Genomic DNA, 18,632 nt, shown 5'->3' with positions numbered 1-18,632 from the left:
ATATGGCCAATTTAAGTTTTTCATATAAAAAATTTGATTTTTTTAGGATTTTCATCAAAATTTTGATTTTTGAGGGGTGGTCACGAATTAACCTCCTTTTGGCTCTAGGACGCATATTTAAGGAGATATGGCCAATTTAAGTTTTTCATATAAAAAATTTGATTTTTTGAGGTTTTTCATCAAAATTTTGATTTTTGGGGGGTGGTCATGAATTAAGGTCCTTTTGGCTCTAGGACGCATATTTAAGGAGATATGGCCAATTTAAGTTTTTCATATAAAAAATTTGATTTTTTTAGGATTTTCATCAAAATTTTGATTTTTGGGGGGTGGTCACGAATTAAGGTCCTTTTGGCTCTAGGACGCATATTTAAGGAGATATGGCCAATTTAAGTTTTTCATATAAAAAAATTGATTTTTTTAGGATTTTCATCAAAATTTTGATTTTTGGGGGGTGGTCATGAATTAAGGTCCTTTTGGCTCTAGGACGCATATTTAAGGAGATATGGCCAATTTAAGTTTTTCATATAAAAAATTTGATTTTTTTTAGGATTTTCATCAAAATTTTGATTTTTGGGGGGTGGTCACGAATTAACCTCCTTTTGGCTCTAGGACGCATATTTAAGGAGATATGGCCAATTTAAGTTTTTCATATAAAAAATTTTATTTTTTGAGGTTTTTCATCAAAATGTTGATTTTTGGGGTGGGGGTGGTCACGAAATAACCTCCTTTTGGCTCTAGGACGCATATTTAAGGAGATATGGCCAATTTAAGTTTTTCATATAAAAAATTTGATTTTTTTAGGATTTTCATCAAAATTTTGATTTTTGAGGGGTGGTCACGAATTAACCTCCTTTTGGCTCTAGGACGCATATTTAAGGAGATATGGCCAATTTAAGTTTTTCATATAAAAAATTTGATTTTTTTAGGATTTTCATCAAAATTTTGATTTTTGGGGGGTGGTCATGAATTAAGGTCCTTTTGGCTCTAGGACGCATATTTAAGGAGATATGGCCAATTTAAGTTTTTCATATAAAAAATTTGATTTTTTGAGGTTTTTCATCAAAATTTTGATTTTTGGGGGGTGGTCATGAATTAAGGTCCTTTTGGCTCTAGGACGCATATTTAAGGAGATATGGCCAATTTAAGTTTTTCATATAAAAAATTTGATTTTTTTGGATTTTCGTCAAAATTTTGATTTTTGGGGGGTGGTCACGAATTAAGGTCCTTTTGGCTCTAGGACGCATATTTAAGGAGATATGGCCAATTTAAGTTTTTCATATAAAAAATTTTATTTTTTGAGGTTTTTCATCAAAATTTTGATTTTTGAGGGGTGGTCACGAAATAACCTCCTTTTGGCTCTAGGACGCATATTTAAGGAGATATGGCCAATTTAAGTTTTTCATATAAAAAATTTGATTTTTTTAGGATTTTCATCAAAATTTTGATTTTTGAGGGGTGGTCACGAATTAACCTCCTTTTGGCTCTAGGACGCATATTTAAGGAGATATGGCAAATTTAAGTTTTTCATATAAAAAATTTGATTTTTTTAGGATTTTCATCAAAATTTTGATTTTTGAGGGGTGGTCACGAATTAACCTCCTTTTGGCTCTAGGACGCATATTTAAGGAGATATGGCCAATTTAAGTTTTTCATATAAAAAAATTTGATTTTTTTAGGATTTGCATCAAAATTTTGATTTTTGAGGGGTGGTTTTTCATCAAAATTTTGATTTTTGGGGGGTGGTCATGAATTAAGGTCCTTTTGGCTCTAGGACGCATATTTAAGGAGATATGGCCAATTTAAGTTTTTCATATAAAAAATTTGATTTTTTGAGGTTTTTCATCAAAATTTTGATTTTTGGGGGGTGGTCATGAATTAAGGTCCTTTTGGCTCTAGGACGCATATTTAAGGAGATATGGCCAATTTAAGTTTTTCATATAAAAAATTTGATTTTTTAGGATTTTCATCAAAATTTTGATTTTTGGGGGGTGGTCATGAATTAAGGTCCTTTTGGCTCTAGGACGCATATTTAAGGAGATATGGCCAATTTAAGTTTTTCATATAAAAAATTTGATTTTTTTAGGATTTTCATCAAAATTTTGATTTTTGGGGGGTGGTCACGAATTAACCTCCTTTTGGCTCTAGGACGCATATTTAAGGAGATATGGCCAATTTAAGTTTTTCATATAAAAAATTTTATTTTTTGAGGTTTTTCATCAAAATGTTGATTTTTGGGGTGGGGGTGGTCATGAATTAAGATCCTTTTGGCTCTAGGACGCATATTTAAGGAGATATGGCCAATTTAAGTTTTTCATATAAAAAATTTGATTTTTTTAGGATTTTCATCAAAATTTTGATTTTTGAGGGGTGGTCACGAATTAACCTCCTTTTGGCTCTAGGACGCATATTTAAGGAGATATGGCAAATTTAAGTTTTTCATATAAAAAATTTGATTTTTTTAGGATTTTCATCAAAATTTTGATTTTTGAGGGGTGGTCACGAATTAACCTCCTTTTGGCTCTAGGACGCATATTTAAGGAGATATGGCCAATTTAAGTTTTTCATATAAAAAAATTTGATTTTTTTAGGATTTGCATCAAAATTTTGATTTTTGAGGGGTGGTCCCCTCTAGGACGCATATTTAAGGAGATATGGCCAATTTAAGTTTTTCATATAAAAAATTTTATTTTTTTAGGATTTTCATCAAAATTTTGATTTTTGGGGGGTGGTCATGAATTAAACTCCTTTTGGCTCTAAGACGCATATTTAAGGAGATATGGCCAATTTAAGTTTTTCATATAAAAAATTTGATTTTTTAGGATTTTCATCAAAATTTTGATTTTTGGGGGGTGGTCATGAATTAAGGTCCTTTTGGCTCTAGGACGCATATTTAAGGAGATATGGCCAATTTAAGTTTTTCATATAAAAAATTTGATTTTTGTAGGATTTTCATCAAAATTTTGATTTTTGAGGGGTGGTCACGAATTAACCTCCTTTTGGCTCTAGGACGCATATTTAAGGAGATATGGCCAATTTAAGTTTTTCATATAAAAAATTTGATTTTTTTAGGTTTTTCATCAAAATTTTGATTTTTGGGGGGTGGTCACGAATTAACCTCCTTTTGGCTCTAGGACGCATATTTAAGGAGATATGGCCAATTTAAGTTTTTCATATAAAAAAATTTGATTTTTTTAGGATTTGCATCAAAATTTTGATTTTTGAGGGGTGGTCCCCTCTAGGACGCATATTTAAGGAGATATGGCCAATTTAAGTTTTTCATATAAAAAATTTGATTTTTTTAGGATTTTCATCAAAATTTTCAAAAAATTTTGTTTTTGAGGGGTGGTCACGAATTAACCTCCTTTTGGCTCTAGGACCCATATTTAAGGAGATATGGCCAATTTAAGTTTTTCATATAAAAAATTTGATTTTTTTAGGTTTTTCATCAAAATTTTGATTTTTGGGGGGTGGTCACGAATTAACCTCCTTTTGGCTCTAGGACGCATATTTAAGGAGATATGGCCAATTTAAGTTTTTCATATAAAAAAATTTGATTTTTTTAGGATTTGCATCAAAATTTTGATTTTTGAGGGGTGGTCCCCTCTAGGACGCATATTTAAGGAGATATGGCCAATTTAAGTTTTTCATATAAAAAATTTGATTTTTTTAGGATTTTCATCAAAATTTTGATTTTTGGGGGGTGGTCACGAATTAACCTCCTTTTGGCTCTAGGACGCATATTTAAGGAGATATGGCCAATTTAAGTTTTTCATAGAAAAAAATTGATTTTTTTAGGATTTTCATCAAAATTTTGATTTTTGGGGGGTGGTCACGAATTAACCTCCTTTTGGCTCTAGGACGCATATTTAAGGAGATATGGCCAATTTAAGTTTTTCATATAAAAAATTTGATTTTTTGAGGTTTTTCATCAAAATTTTGATTTTTGGGGGGTGGTCATGAATTAAGGTCCTTTTGGCTCTAGGACGCATATTTAAGGAGATATGGCCAATTTAAGGTTTTCATATAAAAAATTTGATTTTTTTAGGATTTTCATCAAAATTTTGATTTTTGAGGGGTGGTCACGAATTAACCTCCTTTTGGCTCTAGGACGCATATTTAAGGAGATATGGCCAATTTAAGATTTTCATATAAAAAATTTGATTTTTTAGGATTTTCATCAAAATTTTGATTTTTGAGGGGTGGTCACGAATTAACCTCCTTTTGGCTCTAGGACGCATATTTAAGGAGATATGGCCAATTTAAGTTTTTCATATAAAAAATTTGATTTTTTTAGGATTTTCATCAAAATTTTGATTTTTGGGGGGTGGTCATGAATTAAGGTCCTTTTGGCTCTAGGACGCATGTTTAAGGAGATATGGCCAATTTAAGTTTTTCTATAAAAAATTTTATTTTTTGAGGTTTTTCATCAAAATTTTGATTTTTGAGGGGTGGTCACGAAATAACCTCCTTTTGGCTCTAGGACGCATATTTAAGCCAATTTAAGTTTTTCATATAAAAAATTTGATTTTTTTTAGGATTTTCATCAAAATTTTGATTTTTGAGGGGTGGTCACGAATTAACCTCCCTTTGGACGCATATTTAAGGAGATATGGCCAATTTAAGTTTTTCATATAAAAAATTTGATTTTTTTAGGATTTTCATCAAAATTTTGATTTTTGAGGGGTGGTCACGAATTAACCTCCTTTTGGCTCTAGGACGCATATTTAAGGAGATATGGCCAATTTAAGTTTTTCATATAAAAAATTTGATTTTTTTAGGATTTCGCATTTTCATTTTGAGGGGTGGTCACGAATTAACCTCCTTTTGGCTCTAGGACGCATATTTAAGGAGATATGGCCAATTTAAGTTTTTCATATAAAAAAATTTGATTTTTTTAGGATTTTCATCAAAATTTTGATTTTTGAGGGGTGGTCCCCTCTAGGACGCATATTTAAGGAGATATGGCCAATTTAAGTTTTTCATATAAGAAATTTGATTTTTTTAGGATTTTCATCAAAATTTTGATTTTTGGGGAGTGGTCATGAATAAACCTCCTTTTGGCTCTAGGACGCATATTTAAGGAGATATGGCCAATTTAGGTTTTTCATATAAAAATTTTGATTTTTTTAGGATTTTCATCAAAATTTTGATTTTTGGGGAGTGGTCATGAATAAACCTCCTTTTGGCTCTAGGACGCATAGTTAAGGAGATATGGCCAATTTAAGTTTTTCATATAAAAAAATTTGATTTTTTTAGGATTTTCATCAAAATTTTGATTTTTGGGGGGTGGTCACGAATTAACCTCCTTTTGGCTCTAGGACGCATATTTAAGGAGATATGGCCAATTTAAGTTTTTCATATCAAAAATTTTATTTTTTAGGATTTTCATCAAAATTTTGATTTTTGGGGGTGGTCATGAATTAACCTCCTTTTGGCTCTAGGACGCATATTTAAGGAGATATGGCCAATTTAAGTTTTTCATATAAAAAATTTGATTCTTTTAGGATTTTCATAAAAATTTTAATTTTTGGGGGGGTGGTCATTAATTAAGGTCCTTTTGGCTCTAGGACGCATATTTAAGGAGATATGGCCAATTTAAGTTTTTCATATAAAAAATTTGTTATTTTTTTGGATTTTCATCAAAATTTTGACTTTTGCGGGGAGGTCACGAATTAACCTCCTTTTGGCTCTAGGACGCATATTTAAGGAGATATGGCCAATTTAAGTTTTTCATATAAAAAATTTGAGTTTGTGAGGATTTTCATCAAAATTTTGATTTTGGGGGGGGGGGGGGTCATGAATTATCCTCCTTTTGGCTCTAGGACGCATATTTAAGGAGATATGACCACTTTAAGTTTTTCATATAAAAAATTTGGCCACTTTAAGTTTTTCATATAAAAAATTTGATTTTTTGAGGATTTTCATCAAAATTTTGATTTTTGGGGGGTGGTCACGAATTAACCTCCTTTTGGCTCTAGGACGCATATTTAAGGAGATATGGCCAATTTAAGTTTTTCATATAAAAAATTTGATTTTTTTAGGATTTTCATCAAAATTGAAATTTTTGGGGGGTGGTCACGAATTAACCTCCTTTTGGCTCTGGGACGCATATTTAAGGAGATATGGCCAATTTAAGTTTTTCATATCAAAAATTTTATTTTTTAGGATTTTCATAAAAATTTTAATTTTTGGGGGGGTGGTCATTAATTAAGGTCCTTTTGGCTCTAGGACGCATATTTAAGGAGATATGGCCAATTTAAGTTTTTCATATAAAAAATTTGTTATTTTTTTGGATTTTCATCAAAATTTTGACTTTTGCGGGGAGGTCACGAATTAACCTCCTTTTGGCTCTAGGACGCATATTTAAGGAGATATGGCCAATTTAAGTTTTTCATATAAAAAATTTGAGTTTGTGAGGATTTTCATCAAAATTTTAATTTTGGGGGGGGGGGGGGGGGGGGGGTCATGAATTATCCTCCTTTTGGCTCTAGGACGCATATTTAAGGAGATATGACCACTTTAAGTTTTTCATATAAAAAATTTGGCCACTTTAAGTTTTTCATATCCAAAATTTTATTTTTTAGGATTTTCATCAAAATTTTGATTTTTGGGGGGTGGTCACGAATTAACCTCCTTTTGGCTCTAGGACGCATATTTAAGGAGATATGGCCAATTTAAGTTTTTCATATAAAAATGTTGATTTTTTGAGGATTTTCATCACAATTTTGATGTTTGGGGGGGTGGTCATGAATTAACCTCTTTTTGGCTCTAGGACGCATATTTAAGGAGATATGGCCAATTTAAGTTTTTCATATCAAAAATTTTATTTTTTAGGATTTTCATCAAAATTTTGACTTTTGGGGGGAGGTCACGAATTAACCTCCTTTTGGATCTAGGACGCATATTTAAGGAGATATGGCCAATTTAAGTTTTTCATATCAAAAATTTTATTTTTAGGATTTTCATCAAAATTTTGATTTTTGGGGGGTGGTCATGAATTAACCTCCTTTTGGCTCTAGGACGCATATTTAAGGAGATATGGCCAATTTAAGTTTTTCATATAAAAAATTTGATTCTTTTAGGATTTTCATAAAAATTTTAATTTTTGGGGGGGTGGTCATGAATTAAGGTCCTTTTGGCTCTAGGACGCATATTTAAGGAGATATGGCCAATTTAAGTTTTTCATATACAAAAAATTGATTTTTTTAGGATTTTCATCAAAATTTTGATTTTTGGGGAATTAAGGTCCTTTTGGCTCTAGGACGCATATTTAAGGAGTTATGGCCAAAATAAGTTTTTCATATAAAATTTTGAATTTTTTCAGGATTTTATCGAAATTTTGATTTTTTGGGGGTGGTCACGAATTAAGTCCTTTTGGCTCTAGGACGCATATTTAAGGAGTTATGGCCAAAATAAGTTTTTCATATGAAAAACTTAAAGTGGCCAAATTTTTTATATGAAAAACTTAAAGTGGCCATATCTCCTTAAATATGCTTCCTAGAGCCAAAAGGACCTTAACTCGTGACCACCTTCAAAAAATCAAAATTTCGATGAAAATCCTGAAAAAATTCAAATTTTTATATGAAAAACTTATTTTGGCCATAACTCCTTAAATATGCGTCCTAGAGCCAAAAGGACTTTAATTCATGACCACCCCCAAAAAATTAAAATGTCGGTGAAAATCCTTCAATAAGCGTCCTAGAGCCAAAAGGACCTTAATTGATAACCACCTCCACCTCCAAAACATCAAAATTTCCATGAAAATACTGAAAAATTAAAATTTTTATGAAAAACTTATTTTGGCCATAATTCCTTAAATATGCGTCCTAGAACCAAAAGGACTTTAATTTTGACCACCCGCAAAAAATCAAAATTTCGATGAAAATCCTGAAAAAAATTAACTTTTTATATGAAAAACTTATTTTGGCCATAACTCCTTAAATATACGTCCTGGAGCCAAAAGGACCTTAATTCATGACCAACCTCAAAAAATCAAAATTTCGATGAAAATCCTTCAATAAGCGTCCTAGAGCCAAAAGGACCTTAATTCATGACCACCCCCAAAAAATCAAAATTTCGATGAAAATACTGAAAAAATTAAAATTTTTATGAAAAACTTATTTTGGCCATAACTCCTTAAATATGCGTCCTAGAGCCAATAGGACCTTAATTCGTGACCACCCCCAAAAAATCAAAATTTCGATGAAAATCCTGAAAAAATTCAAATTTTTATATGAAAAACTTATTTTGGCCTTAACTCCTTAAATATGCGTCCTAGAGCCAAAACGACTTTAATTCATCCTGAAAAAAATACAATTTTGATATGAAAAACTTATTTTGGCCATAACTCCTTAAATATGCGTCCTAGAGCCAAAAGGACCTTAATTAATGACCACCTCCACAAAAATCAAAATTTCGATGAAAATCCTGAAAAAATTAAAATTTTTATATGAAAAACTTATTTTGGACTTAACTCCTTAAATATGCGTCCTAGAGCCATAAGGACTTTAATTCATGACCACCCCCAAAAAAATCAAACTTTCGATGAAAATCCTGAAAAAATTCCAAATTTTGATATGAAAAATTTATTTTGGCTATAACTCCTTAAGTATGCGTCCTAGAGCCAAAAGGACCTTAATTCATGACCACCTCCCCCCCCCCCCAAAAAAAAATCATAATTTCGATGAAAATCCTGAAAAAAATACAATTTTGATATGAAAAACTTATTTTGGCCATAACTCCTTAAATGTGCGTCCTAGAGCCAAAAGGACCTTAATTAATGACCACCTCCACAAAAATCAAAATTTCGATGAAAATCCTGAAAAAATTCAAACTTTCGATGAAAATCCTGAAAAAATTCCAAATTTTGATATGAAAAATTTATTTTGGCTATAACTCCTTAAGTATGCGTCCTAGAGCCAAAAGGACCTTAATTCATGACCACCTCCCCCCCCCCCCCCAAAAAAAATCATAATTTCGATGAAAATCGTGAAAAAAATTCAAATTTTTATATGAAAAACTTATTTTGGCCATAACTCCTTAAATATGCGTCCTAGAGCCAAAAGGACCTTAATTTAGGACCACCCCGCCCCCCCCAAAATTAAAATTACTATGAAAATCCTGAAAAAAAATCAAATTTTTATATGAAAAACTTATTTTGACCATAACTCCTTAAATATGCGTCCTAGCGTCAAAAGGACCTTAATTCGTGACTACCCTCAAAAAATCTAAATTCCTATTAATTTCCAAAATTAAAAAATAACCTCCGAATTTTCATCATAAAAAAAAGCAAAAACGAAGATATCTCTATGAAACTTACCACAAGACCAGAAGTGAACAATGGTGGTCGGTTTATGTGTGCAGTGCAATATGGACCAATTTATGTGTTATAATGCAATATGGACCAATTTATGAATGGTTGTTACAGGCCATATGCTAACTTAACGTATAAACTTTTAATCGAATCGGATTAATTGTGCTTCTCCAAGTGGCTCTGGAGGTCAAATCTGGGGATCGGTTTATATTGGGGCTATATGTCATTATGGACCGATATGGACCAATTTTTGCACGGTTGTTAGAGACAATATAGTAACACCACGTACTAACTTTCAACCGGATCAGATGAATTTTGCTCCTCCAAGAGGCTCCGCAAGCTAAATCTGAGCGTCGGTTTATATGGGGGCTATTTGTAAATGTGGTCCGATATGGCCCATTTGCAATATTATTCGACCTACATTAATAACAACTTTCAAGTCGATAGCTTGTTTCGTTCGGAAGTTTGCGTGATTTCAACAGACGTACGGACATGCTTAGATCGACTCAGAATTTCATCACGACCCAGAATATATATACTTGATGGGGTCTTAGGGAAATATTTCGATGTGTTACAAACGGAATGAGAAAGTTAATATACCCCCCATCCTATGGTGGGGGGTATAAACACGTAAAAAAAAACAATAACTTAGAACATCCTTTCATCATATATCATCCCGTTACTGTAGTTTATTAATATCCTTTTACTGCATTCCCACAATGGTCATGCCAAAGTGTTGTATCCGTAGGCTGAAAACATGTTGAAAGTGCTGTGTAAATCCTACAACATTGTCCAAACAACGATTCAACCTTGCCAAAGAGACGCATAAATATGCAAAATGTAATACGTTTATGGTGATTATGATGATATTATTGGGCAACCAGGAGCACTTTACTCTTACTCCAATAGGGTTGGGAAGTACAAGTCTAAATATTGTGAAAGGATCTCCAACTTTGACCTGTCTAATATTTTGCCATAATAATTTGCTATTAGCATAACCATTTATGGGATTCCAAACACAAATGCAATACAGAGGCAAAACGAGAGAGAGCAACAGAGAGAGAAAGAGAGAGAAGGAGATAGAAATTGTGTGAGAACGATGGCCAATATGGAAATATTTCAATTTTATATTCAATAACAAGCAAAGCCAGTAACCCGGCAACAACATCATCATAAATATCCCAGTTTTGTATGTTATTGCAAGCAATGGTCTTCTATTCGCACCAGTTTCCCATGGATACTAAGTGGATAAATGACCAATATTTATGCAGGCAGCTCCTCATCGTATTTGCTTGTCTATGCTTTTCAAACTCTTAAGTAGATTCATAAATATTTATGGAAAATCCCAAGTGAGAAATTTGCATTAGGTTTTATTCGACTTTTGTGTCATATTTCATATACGATACTACTGAGCGCAGAGGACCAAGCATAGGCAGTAAACTACCATGGATTTTGATGTCTATGAGACCATACCAAGGAATCTAAAAGAGGCTGTCACTCTTCCTATTGAACTGCATTAAAGTGTTTATGTTATTTCTGGGCTTAATAATGATAAGTGGTAAACAAAATGTTATGGAGTTGAATGGGTAGAAAAAAAACACATAAGTTTATATTTCTGAAAGCGAAAACCCCCAAGGGGAGGAACAGAAACAGGCATGAGTGTTGGTGTCAAATGATGCTTTATTGTATTTTTAAGAGTTTATAGAAATCCTTTGTGTGATTTATGGCTGTAGTATAAGAAGCCCCTTATAGGTGTCACTGGACAAAAGGAAAATTTATCAAAACAAAGATATTTCAAAGAAGAGCTTTGAGTTTCTATGAAATATAAGGAAATTTTATTTTACAAAAACATACAAATTCATTTATAATATGGCTGAATAAGCTATTGTTATGCGATTAAAAAGATTAATCATCAGAATAAATTAAAAAAACAAAAAAAAATCAAACATATTTTGAATAAGCCAATGTTGTATGATAACCAAATAGTGAGAATGCACCATAGCAAATTCGGAGCTGACTTTACATTCCAGCAAAAATGGCTTTCAAAACGTACAATAGTTTGGATCGGTAATGCCAGATGTAGGGAAAACCATTTTTGAATGTTTGGTTTTTATAGATAACAAGCTTACCTAAAGATTTTCTATGTTCACTACAAATGTACTGATTATTTTTTAATTTCAACAAATTACTATAATTTTACAAAAAGTAACACATTCGCTTATTCTTCATTCTACCAAAAATTGTAGATCTACTGTTTGGTAGATTGGTAGAATTCTTGATTTTTTGGTAGATTTTGCAAAATATTCCTCTCCAACAAGAAGTACTTCACAAATTTCCTCTCGCAATAAAATTTTGACATCATTACAAAACCTGCTCAACCAAAAATGACGCTGCGCCTCCCCTGGAACTTCTTGGTGCCCCCCTATGGGGGCGCGCCCACCACTTAGGAAGCGCTGTTTTATAGAAATGAAATTTTGACCAAATTTTCTATAGAAATAAAATTTTTACAAAATTTTCTAAAGGAATAAAATTTTGACAAAATTTTCTAAAGGAATAAAATTTAGACAAAATTTTCTATAAAAATAAAATTTTGCCAAATTTTCTATAGAAATAAAATTTTCACAAAATTTTCTATAGAAATAAAATTTTGAGAAAATTTTCTATAGAAATAAAATTTTGACAAAATTTTCTATAGACATGAAATTTTGACAAAATTTTCTATAGAAATAAAATTTTGAAAAAATTTGCTATAAAAATAAAATTTTGCCAAATTTTCTATAGAAATAAAATTTTCACAAAATTTTCTATAGAAATAAAAGTTTGAGAAAATTTTCTATAGAAATGAAATTTTGACTAAATTTTCCATAAAAATAAAATGTTGACAAAATTTTCTATACAAATAATATTTTGACAAATATTTCTATTGAAATAATATTATGACAAGATTTGCTATAGAAATACAATTTTGACAAGATTTACTATAGAAATAAAATTTTGAGAAAATTTTCTATAAAAATAAAATTGTGACAAATGTTTCTATAGACATAAAATTTTGGCAAAATTTTCTATTGAAATAAAATTTTTACAAAATTTTCCAAAAAAAATAAATTTTGCCACATTTTCTATAAAAATAAAATTTTGACAAAATATCTATAGAAATAAAATTTTGACAAAATTTTCCATAGAAATAATATTTTGCCAAATTTTTCTACAGAAATAAAATTTTGGACAAAATTTTCTATAGAAATAAAATGTTGACAAAATTTTCTATAGAAATAAAATGTTGACAAAAATGTCAATAGAAATAAAATTTTGACAAAATTTTCTATAGAAATAAAATTTTGAGAAAATGAAATTTTGCCAAATTTTCTATAAAAATAAAATTTTGACAAAATTCTCTATAGAAATAAAATTTTGACAAAATTTTCCATAGAAATAATATTTTGCCAAATTTTTCTATAGAAATAAAATTTTGACAAAATTTTCTATAGAAATTAAATTTTGACAAAATTTTCTATAAAAATAAAATGTTGACAAAATTTTTCATGGAAATAAAATTTTGACAAATATTGCTATTGTAATAATGTTATGACAAGATTTGCTATAGAAATAAAATTTTGGCAAAATTTTCTATAGAAATAAAATTTTGACAAAATTTTCTATAAAAATAAAATTTTCACAAATATTTCTATTCAAACAAAATTTTGATAAAATTTTCTACAGAAATAAAATTTTTAAAAAATTTTCTATAGAAATAAAATTTTGATAAAATTTTCTATAAAAATAAAATATTGACAAAATTTTCTATAAAAAAACAATTTGACAAATGTTTCTACAGAAATCAAATTTTTACAAATGTTTCAAAAGAAATAAAATTTTGACAAAATTTTCTATAGAAATAAATTTGTGACAAAATTTTCTGTAGAAATGAAATTTTGACAAAATTTTCTATAGAAATGAAATTTTGACAAAATTTTCTATAAAAATAAAATTTTGCCAAATTTTCTATAAAAATAAAATTTTGATAAAATTATCTATAGAAATAAAATTTTGACAAAATTTTCCATAGAAATAATATTTTGCCAAATTTTTCTATAGAAATAAAATTTTGACAAAATTTTCTATAGAAATAAAATTTTGACAAAATTTTCTATAAAAATTAAATTTTGACAAAGTTTTGTAGTAATAAAATTGTGACAAAATTTTTATAGTAATACAATTTTGACAAAATTTTCTACAGAAATAAAATTTTACAAATTTTTCGATAGAATAAAATTTTGACAACATTTTCTACAGAAATAAAATTTTGTCAAAATTTTCTATAGAAATAAAATTTTGTCAAAATTTTCTATAGAAATATAATTTTGACAAAATTTACTATAGAAATAAAATTTTGACAAAATTTTCTATAGAAAACAAATTTTGACAAAATTTATAGAAAACAAATTTTGACAAAATTTTCTATAGAAATAAAATTTTGACAAAATTTACTGTAAAAAACAAATTGTGACAAAATTTTCTATAGAAAACAAATTTTGACAAAATTTTCCATAGAAATAATATATTGCCAAATTTTTCTACAGAAATAAAATTTTGACAAAATTTTGTATAGAAATACAATTTTGACAAAATTTTCCACAGAAATAATATTTTGCCAAATTTTTCTATAGAAATAAAATTTTGACAAAATTTTCTATAGAAATAAAATGTTAACAAAATTTTCTATAGAAATAAAATTTTGAGAAAACTTTCTATAGAAATGGAATTTTTACAAAATTTCCTATTCAAATAAAATTTTGACAAAATTTTCTACAGAAATAAAATTTTGAGAAAATTTTCTATAGAAATGAAATTTTTACAAAATTTTCTATTCAAATAAAATTTTGACAAAATTTTCTATAGAGATACAATTTAACAAAATTTTGACAAATTTTTCTATAGAATAAAATTTTGACATTTTCTATAGAAATAAAATTTTGTCAAAAAATTTTGTTTTTAAAGAAATACAATTTTTACAAATGTTTCTAAAGAAATAAAATTTATTGCCAAATTTTCTATAGAAATAAAATATTGCCAAATTTTCTATAAAAATAAAATTTTGACAAAATTAACAATAGAAACAAAATTTTCCATAGAAATAATATTTTCCAAAATTTTTCTTTAGAAATAAAATTTTGACAAAATTTTCTATAGAAATAATATTTTTATAAAATTTTCTATAGAAAACAAATTTTGACAAAATTTCCTATAGAAATAGAATTTTGACAAAATTTTCTATACAAAACAAATTTTGACAAAATTTTCTGTAGAAATAACATTTAACAAAATTTTGACAATATTTTCTATAAAAATAAAATTTTGACAAAATTTTCTACAGAACTAAAATTTAAAAATTTTTCTATAGAATAAAATTTTTACAACGTTTTCTATAGAAATAATTTTTTTTTTTCAAAATTTTCTATAGAAATAAAATTTTGACAAAATTTTCTATAGAAATAAAATTTTGACAAAATTTTCTATAGAAATAAAATTTTGACAAGAGTGTCTATAGAAAACAAATTTTGACAAAATTTTCTATAGAAAACAAATTTTGACAAAATTTCCTATAGAAATAGAATTCTGACAAAATGTTCTATAGAAATAAAATTTTGACAAATTTTTCTACAGAATTAAAATTTTGACAAAATTTTCTATAGAAATAAAATGTTGCCAAAATTTTGTATAGAAATAAAATTTTTCCAAAATTTAAATTTTCACTTTAAATGGCCAAAGAGGGTATTTTCTACGACTTGATTAAAAAAACTTAATCGGAAGGAAAAACAAAATTGATAGCTATTCGAATCTCCATAAGCATAAGATTGTTTACATTAAAATTTTTCGAAATGCGAACAGTGAGTACAAAATGTTTTCAATTTTTATGATGAATTTTAAGAACTCCAGTATAGAGTCAATGTTACATATGAATAATTCCATTTTAATTAAGATTTTAACTTTTTTTTTGTCTATTATTACAGAATAAAAACCGCAAAAGTTAAAGCTGCCGAAATACCGCTTTATTCCTTTGCATATTTTAATTTTTTTATTTACTTTAATTCTAATACACCATCACCATCCTTTTTGGACCCAAATATATTATTTTAAATTCATAAAGGTAAACAAGAGCATCTGTATTTGTATTTTCCCTTTTCACTACTTGTATAAAATCCTTATGGAATATTTGCAATTTTAATTTTGCAAACACAAAAAAAAAATCTCCCTGCGTCAATTGCTCACAATAATTACAAGTTTGTTTTAAATGTTCAACATTATTTACCATAATCAGCCAACTGTGTGAGAAATAAGTGAAGCTGCCGCAACTCATATGAAAAACAAATCTACTTACTGGGTCGTACAATAGATTGGTTCATAAATAAAAATCTACTTTCATTTCCAGAAGTGAAAAAATGAGCTTCTAAAAAACTAGTTTGAATGCCCAACTTGGATCCTCTTTAATGAATTTTATATAGGCTTATTTGTGTAGGTTGAACCTGGCTTTGTTGGCATCATAACAGAACGCCTTAACATACTCAGGCAGAAATGCCATTGCACACGAAGTGAATAAAATATCACACTCCTGTGCCAGAAAACTTTTAAATTTTATGTTTATTGTTTTTATATTTTTTTTAATTGTTATTCTTTTTTGTCCAAAAATTTGGACTTTAAACTTTTTTTAAAACTTGTCCAAAAGAACCACATCAGAGGTGGTAAAAGTTGTTTGAGGATCCCGGGATGCTCTTAAAAAGAAATATGTTTGGAACAACTTCCAATTTTTTTGCTTGATTATTATTTAATATTTTAATTTCCCAACAACTTGGTAAACCCATGCATTACCAGTAATCACAACGGGAATACAAATTTTCAACAAATGGTTTTTAATGATAATTTCCAATTTATTTGAAATATCCTGGCTTGACCTAATACACATTTCCATTTTAGCGCTGATCATCTATAAAGTTGTAAGCGCTCGTGCATTCAACGTAATACCCACCATAGCAATTAGGGAGCACAAAACGTCGTGTTGTTCAAGTGTTAATGTAAATTGAATAAATTATATTTTTACATGTCAGTTCAATGTTTGAACTTGACATGGTGCTTGGCGTTTCATGCGTTGCTTGTGCATTACCAGTTTCCATCTGCTTGCCTGTCTGCCTGCCAGTCTGTCCGTCCGTCCCTTTGGCTGCGTATAACAAGTGTTAATATGGTTTACTGACGATAGCCATTTGACAGGAATTGGCTGGCTTTAATATTCATGGCACTTGGTCTTTTTATGAAATTCCAAGCTAAAACAAAAACAACAAAATCGCAGCTAAATGAAAAGATCATACAGACAGACATAAATGTGATGTATCACTAAGGATGCCCAGGATATAATTATCAAGTGTTGGTCACTCACTTATATTTCTGTGAACGTATGTGTGTGTTTTGTGGTGTCGCATCACGTACATTTGATATAAATTATTGTCAGGTATTTTGTTTCGGACTCTTAACATTTGCATTTACACTTGACCATTCGTTTGTTTTATGTTTTGATTTGTAGCTTTTATTTTATGATTTGGTGTGTTTTTCGTATATGTATGCAATTTTTTCCCTGTGCTACAAAATAAAGGCAGGTAGGATTATTTTTCTGTAGCTTAAAATTTGAAATATACACTTTTGAAGCTCACATATAAATAAAACAAGTATATACAGCAGTAACCACCACCATGAACCAAATATTAGGGTGTCCTTTGAAATTTCAGGAGGGCTTGAGGACTTGAGGACACTTCCCGAAGATAAATTTAAAGATTTCATCCATGAGGACTATATCAGATTCTGGATTTATAAGAACCATTTTTGTTTGAGTTTTAGAGGAATCATTAACATCTCTTGTAAGTGTGCAAGAAAATTATAAAATAACGTCTTGATTTGAAATCTTAAATCTGTAGAAGTAAAATCTGGAAATTTTACATTGAGTTTCAAGCAATTTTCATGACCAGTGCGCCTTCTACACCCTCAAGAAGTGAAGTCGGTCTATATGGAGGCATTACCAAATGGACCGATAAAAACTTAATCCGATACACGTTTTTGTGAGCCTAAAATACCAGAATATTTACAATTTCAGGCAAATCAGATAAAAACTACGGTTTCTAGAAACCCAAGGAGTTAAATCGGGAGATCGTTCTTATGGGGGCTATACCAAAATATGGACCGATCCTCACCATTTTCGGCACATTTCTTTATGGTCCTAAAATACCTCTAGATTTCCAATTTAAGACAAATTGGATAAAAAATAAGGTTTCTATAAGCCCAAGACCCCAAATCGGGAGGTCGTTTTATATGGTCGTTTTGGCACACGTATTTGTGGTCCTACAATACCTCTAGATTTCCAATTTCCGGTAAATTGAATAAAAACTGCGATTTCTATAAGCCAAAGAAGTAAAATCGGGAGATGGGTCTTTATGGGGGCTATACCAAAATATGGACCGATACTCACAATTTTTGGCACACGTATTTGTGGTCCTACAATACCTCTAGATTTCCATTTTCAGGTAAATTGAATAAAAACTGCGGTTTCTATAAGCCCAAGAAGTAAAATCGGGAGATCGGTCTATATGGGGGCTATACCAAAATATGGACCGATACTCACAATTTTTGGCACACGTATTTGTGGTCCTACAATACCTCTAGATTTCCAATTTCCGGTAAATTGAATAAAAACTGCGATTTCTATAAGCCAAAGAAGTAAAATCGGGAGATGGGTCTATATGGGGTCTATACCAAAATATGGACCAATACTCACAATTTTCGGCACACGTATTTGTGGTCCGACAATACCTCTAGATTTCCAATTTCAGGTAAATTGAATAAAAACTGCGGTTTCTATAAGCCCAAGAAGTAAAATCGGGAGATCGGTCTATATGGGGGCTATGCCAAAACGTGGACCGATATTCACCATTTTTGGCACACCTCTTTACGGTCACAAAATACCTCCAGATTTCAAATTTCAGGCAAATTGGATAAAAACTACGGTTTCTATAAGCCCAAGACCCCAAATCGGGAGGTCGGTTTATATGGGGACTATATCAAAACCTGGACCGATACAGCCCATCTTCGAACTTGACCTGCCTGCAGACAAAAGACGAGTTTGTGCAAAATTTCAGCACGATTGCTTCATTATTGAAGACTGTAGCGTGATTACAACAGACAGACAGACAGACAGACAGACAGACAGACAGACGGACATCGTTATATCGTCTTAGAATTTCTCCCTGATCAAGAATATATATACTTTATATAGTCG

At 29.7% G+C, this 18,632-nt stretch overlaps 1 protein-coding gene across 1 annotated transcript in view; it reads right to left on the bottom strand.

Annotated features, from left to right (window-relative positions):
* LOC142240154 (uncharacterized) overlaps window positions 1-10,315 on the bottom strand; it is a 104,566-nt gene extending 94,251 nt beyond the window's left edge. Inside the window, exon 1 of the mRNA XM_075311860.1 lies at window positions 10,215-10,315. Coding sequence (XP_075167975.1) covers window positions 10,215-10,315 — 101 coding nt within the window. The remainder of the gene's footprint in view (window positions 1-10,214) is intronic.
* Window positions 10,316-18,632: the final 8,317 nt, after the last annotated feature.

This window comes from Haematobia irritans, chromosome 5 (assembly GCF_050003625.1).
Source record: "Haematobia irritans isolate KBUSLIRL chromosome 5, ASM5000362v1, whole genome shotgun sequence".
NCBI lineage: Eukaryota > Metazoa > Arthropoda > Insecta > Diptera > Muscidae > Haematobia > Haematobia irritans.
Note: the sequence above shows the minus strand (reverse complement) of the source record. Positions and strands in the feature narration are given on the sequence as shown.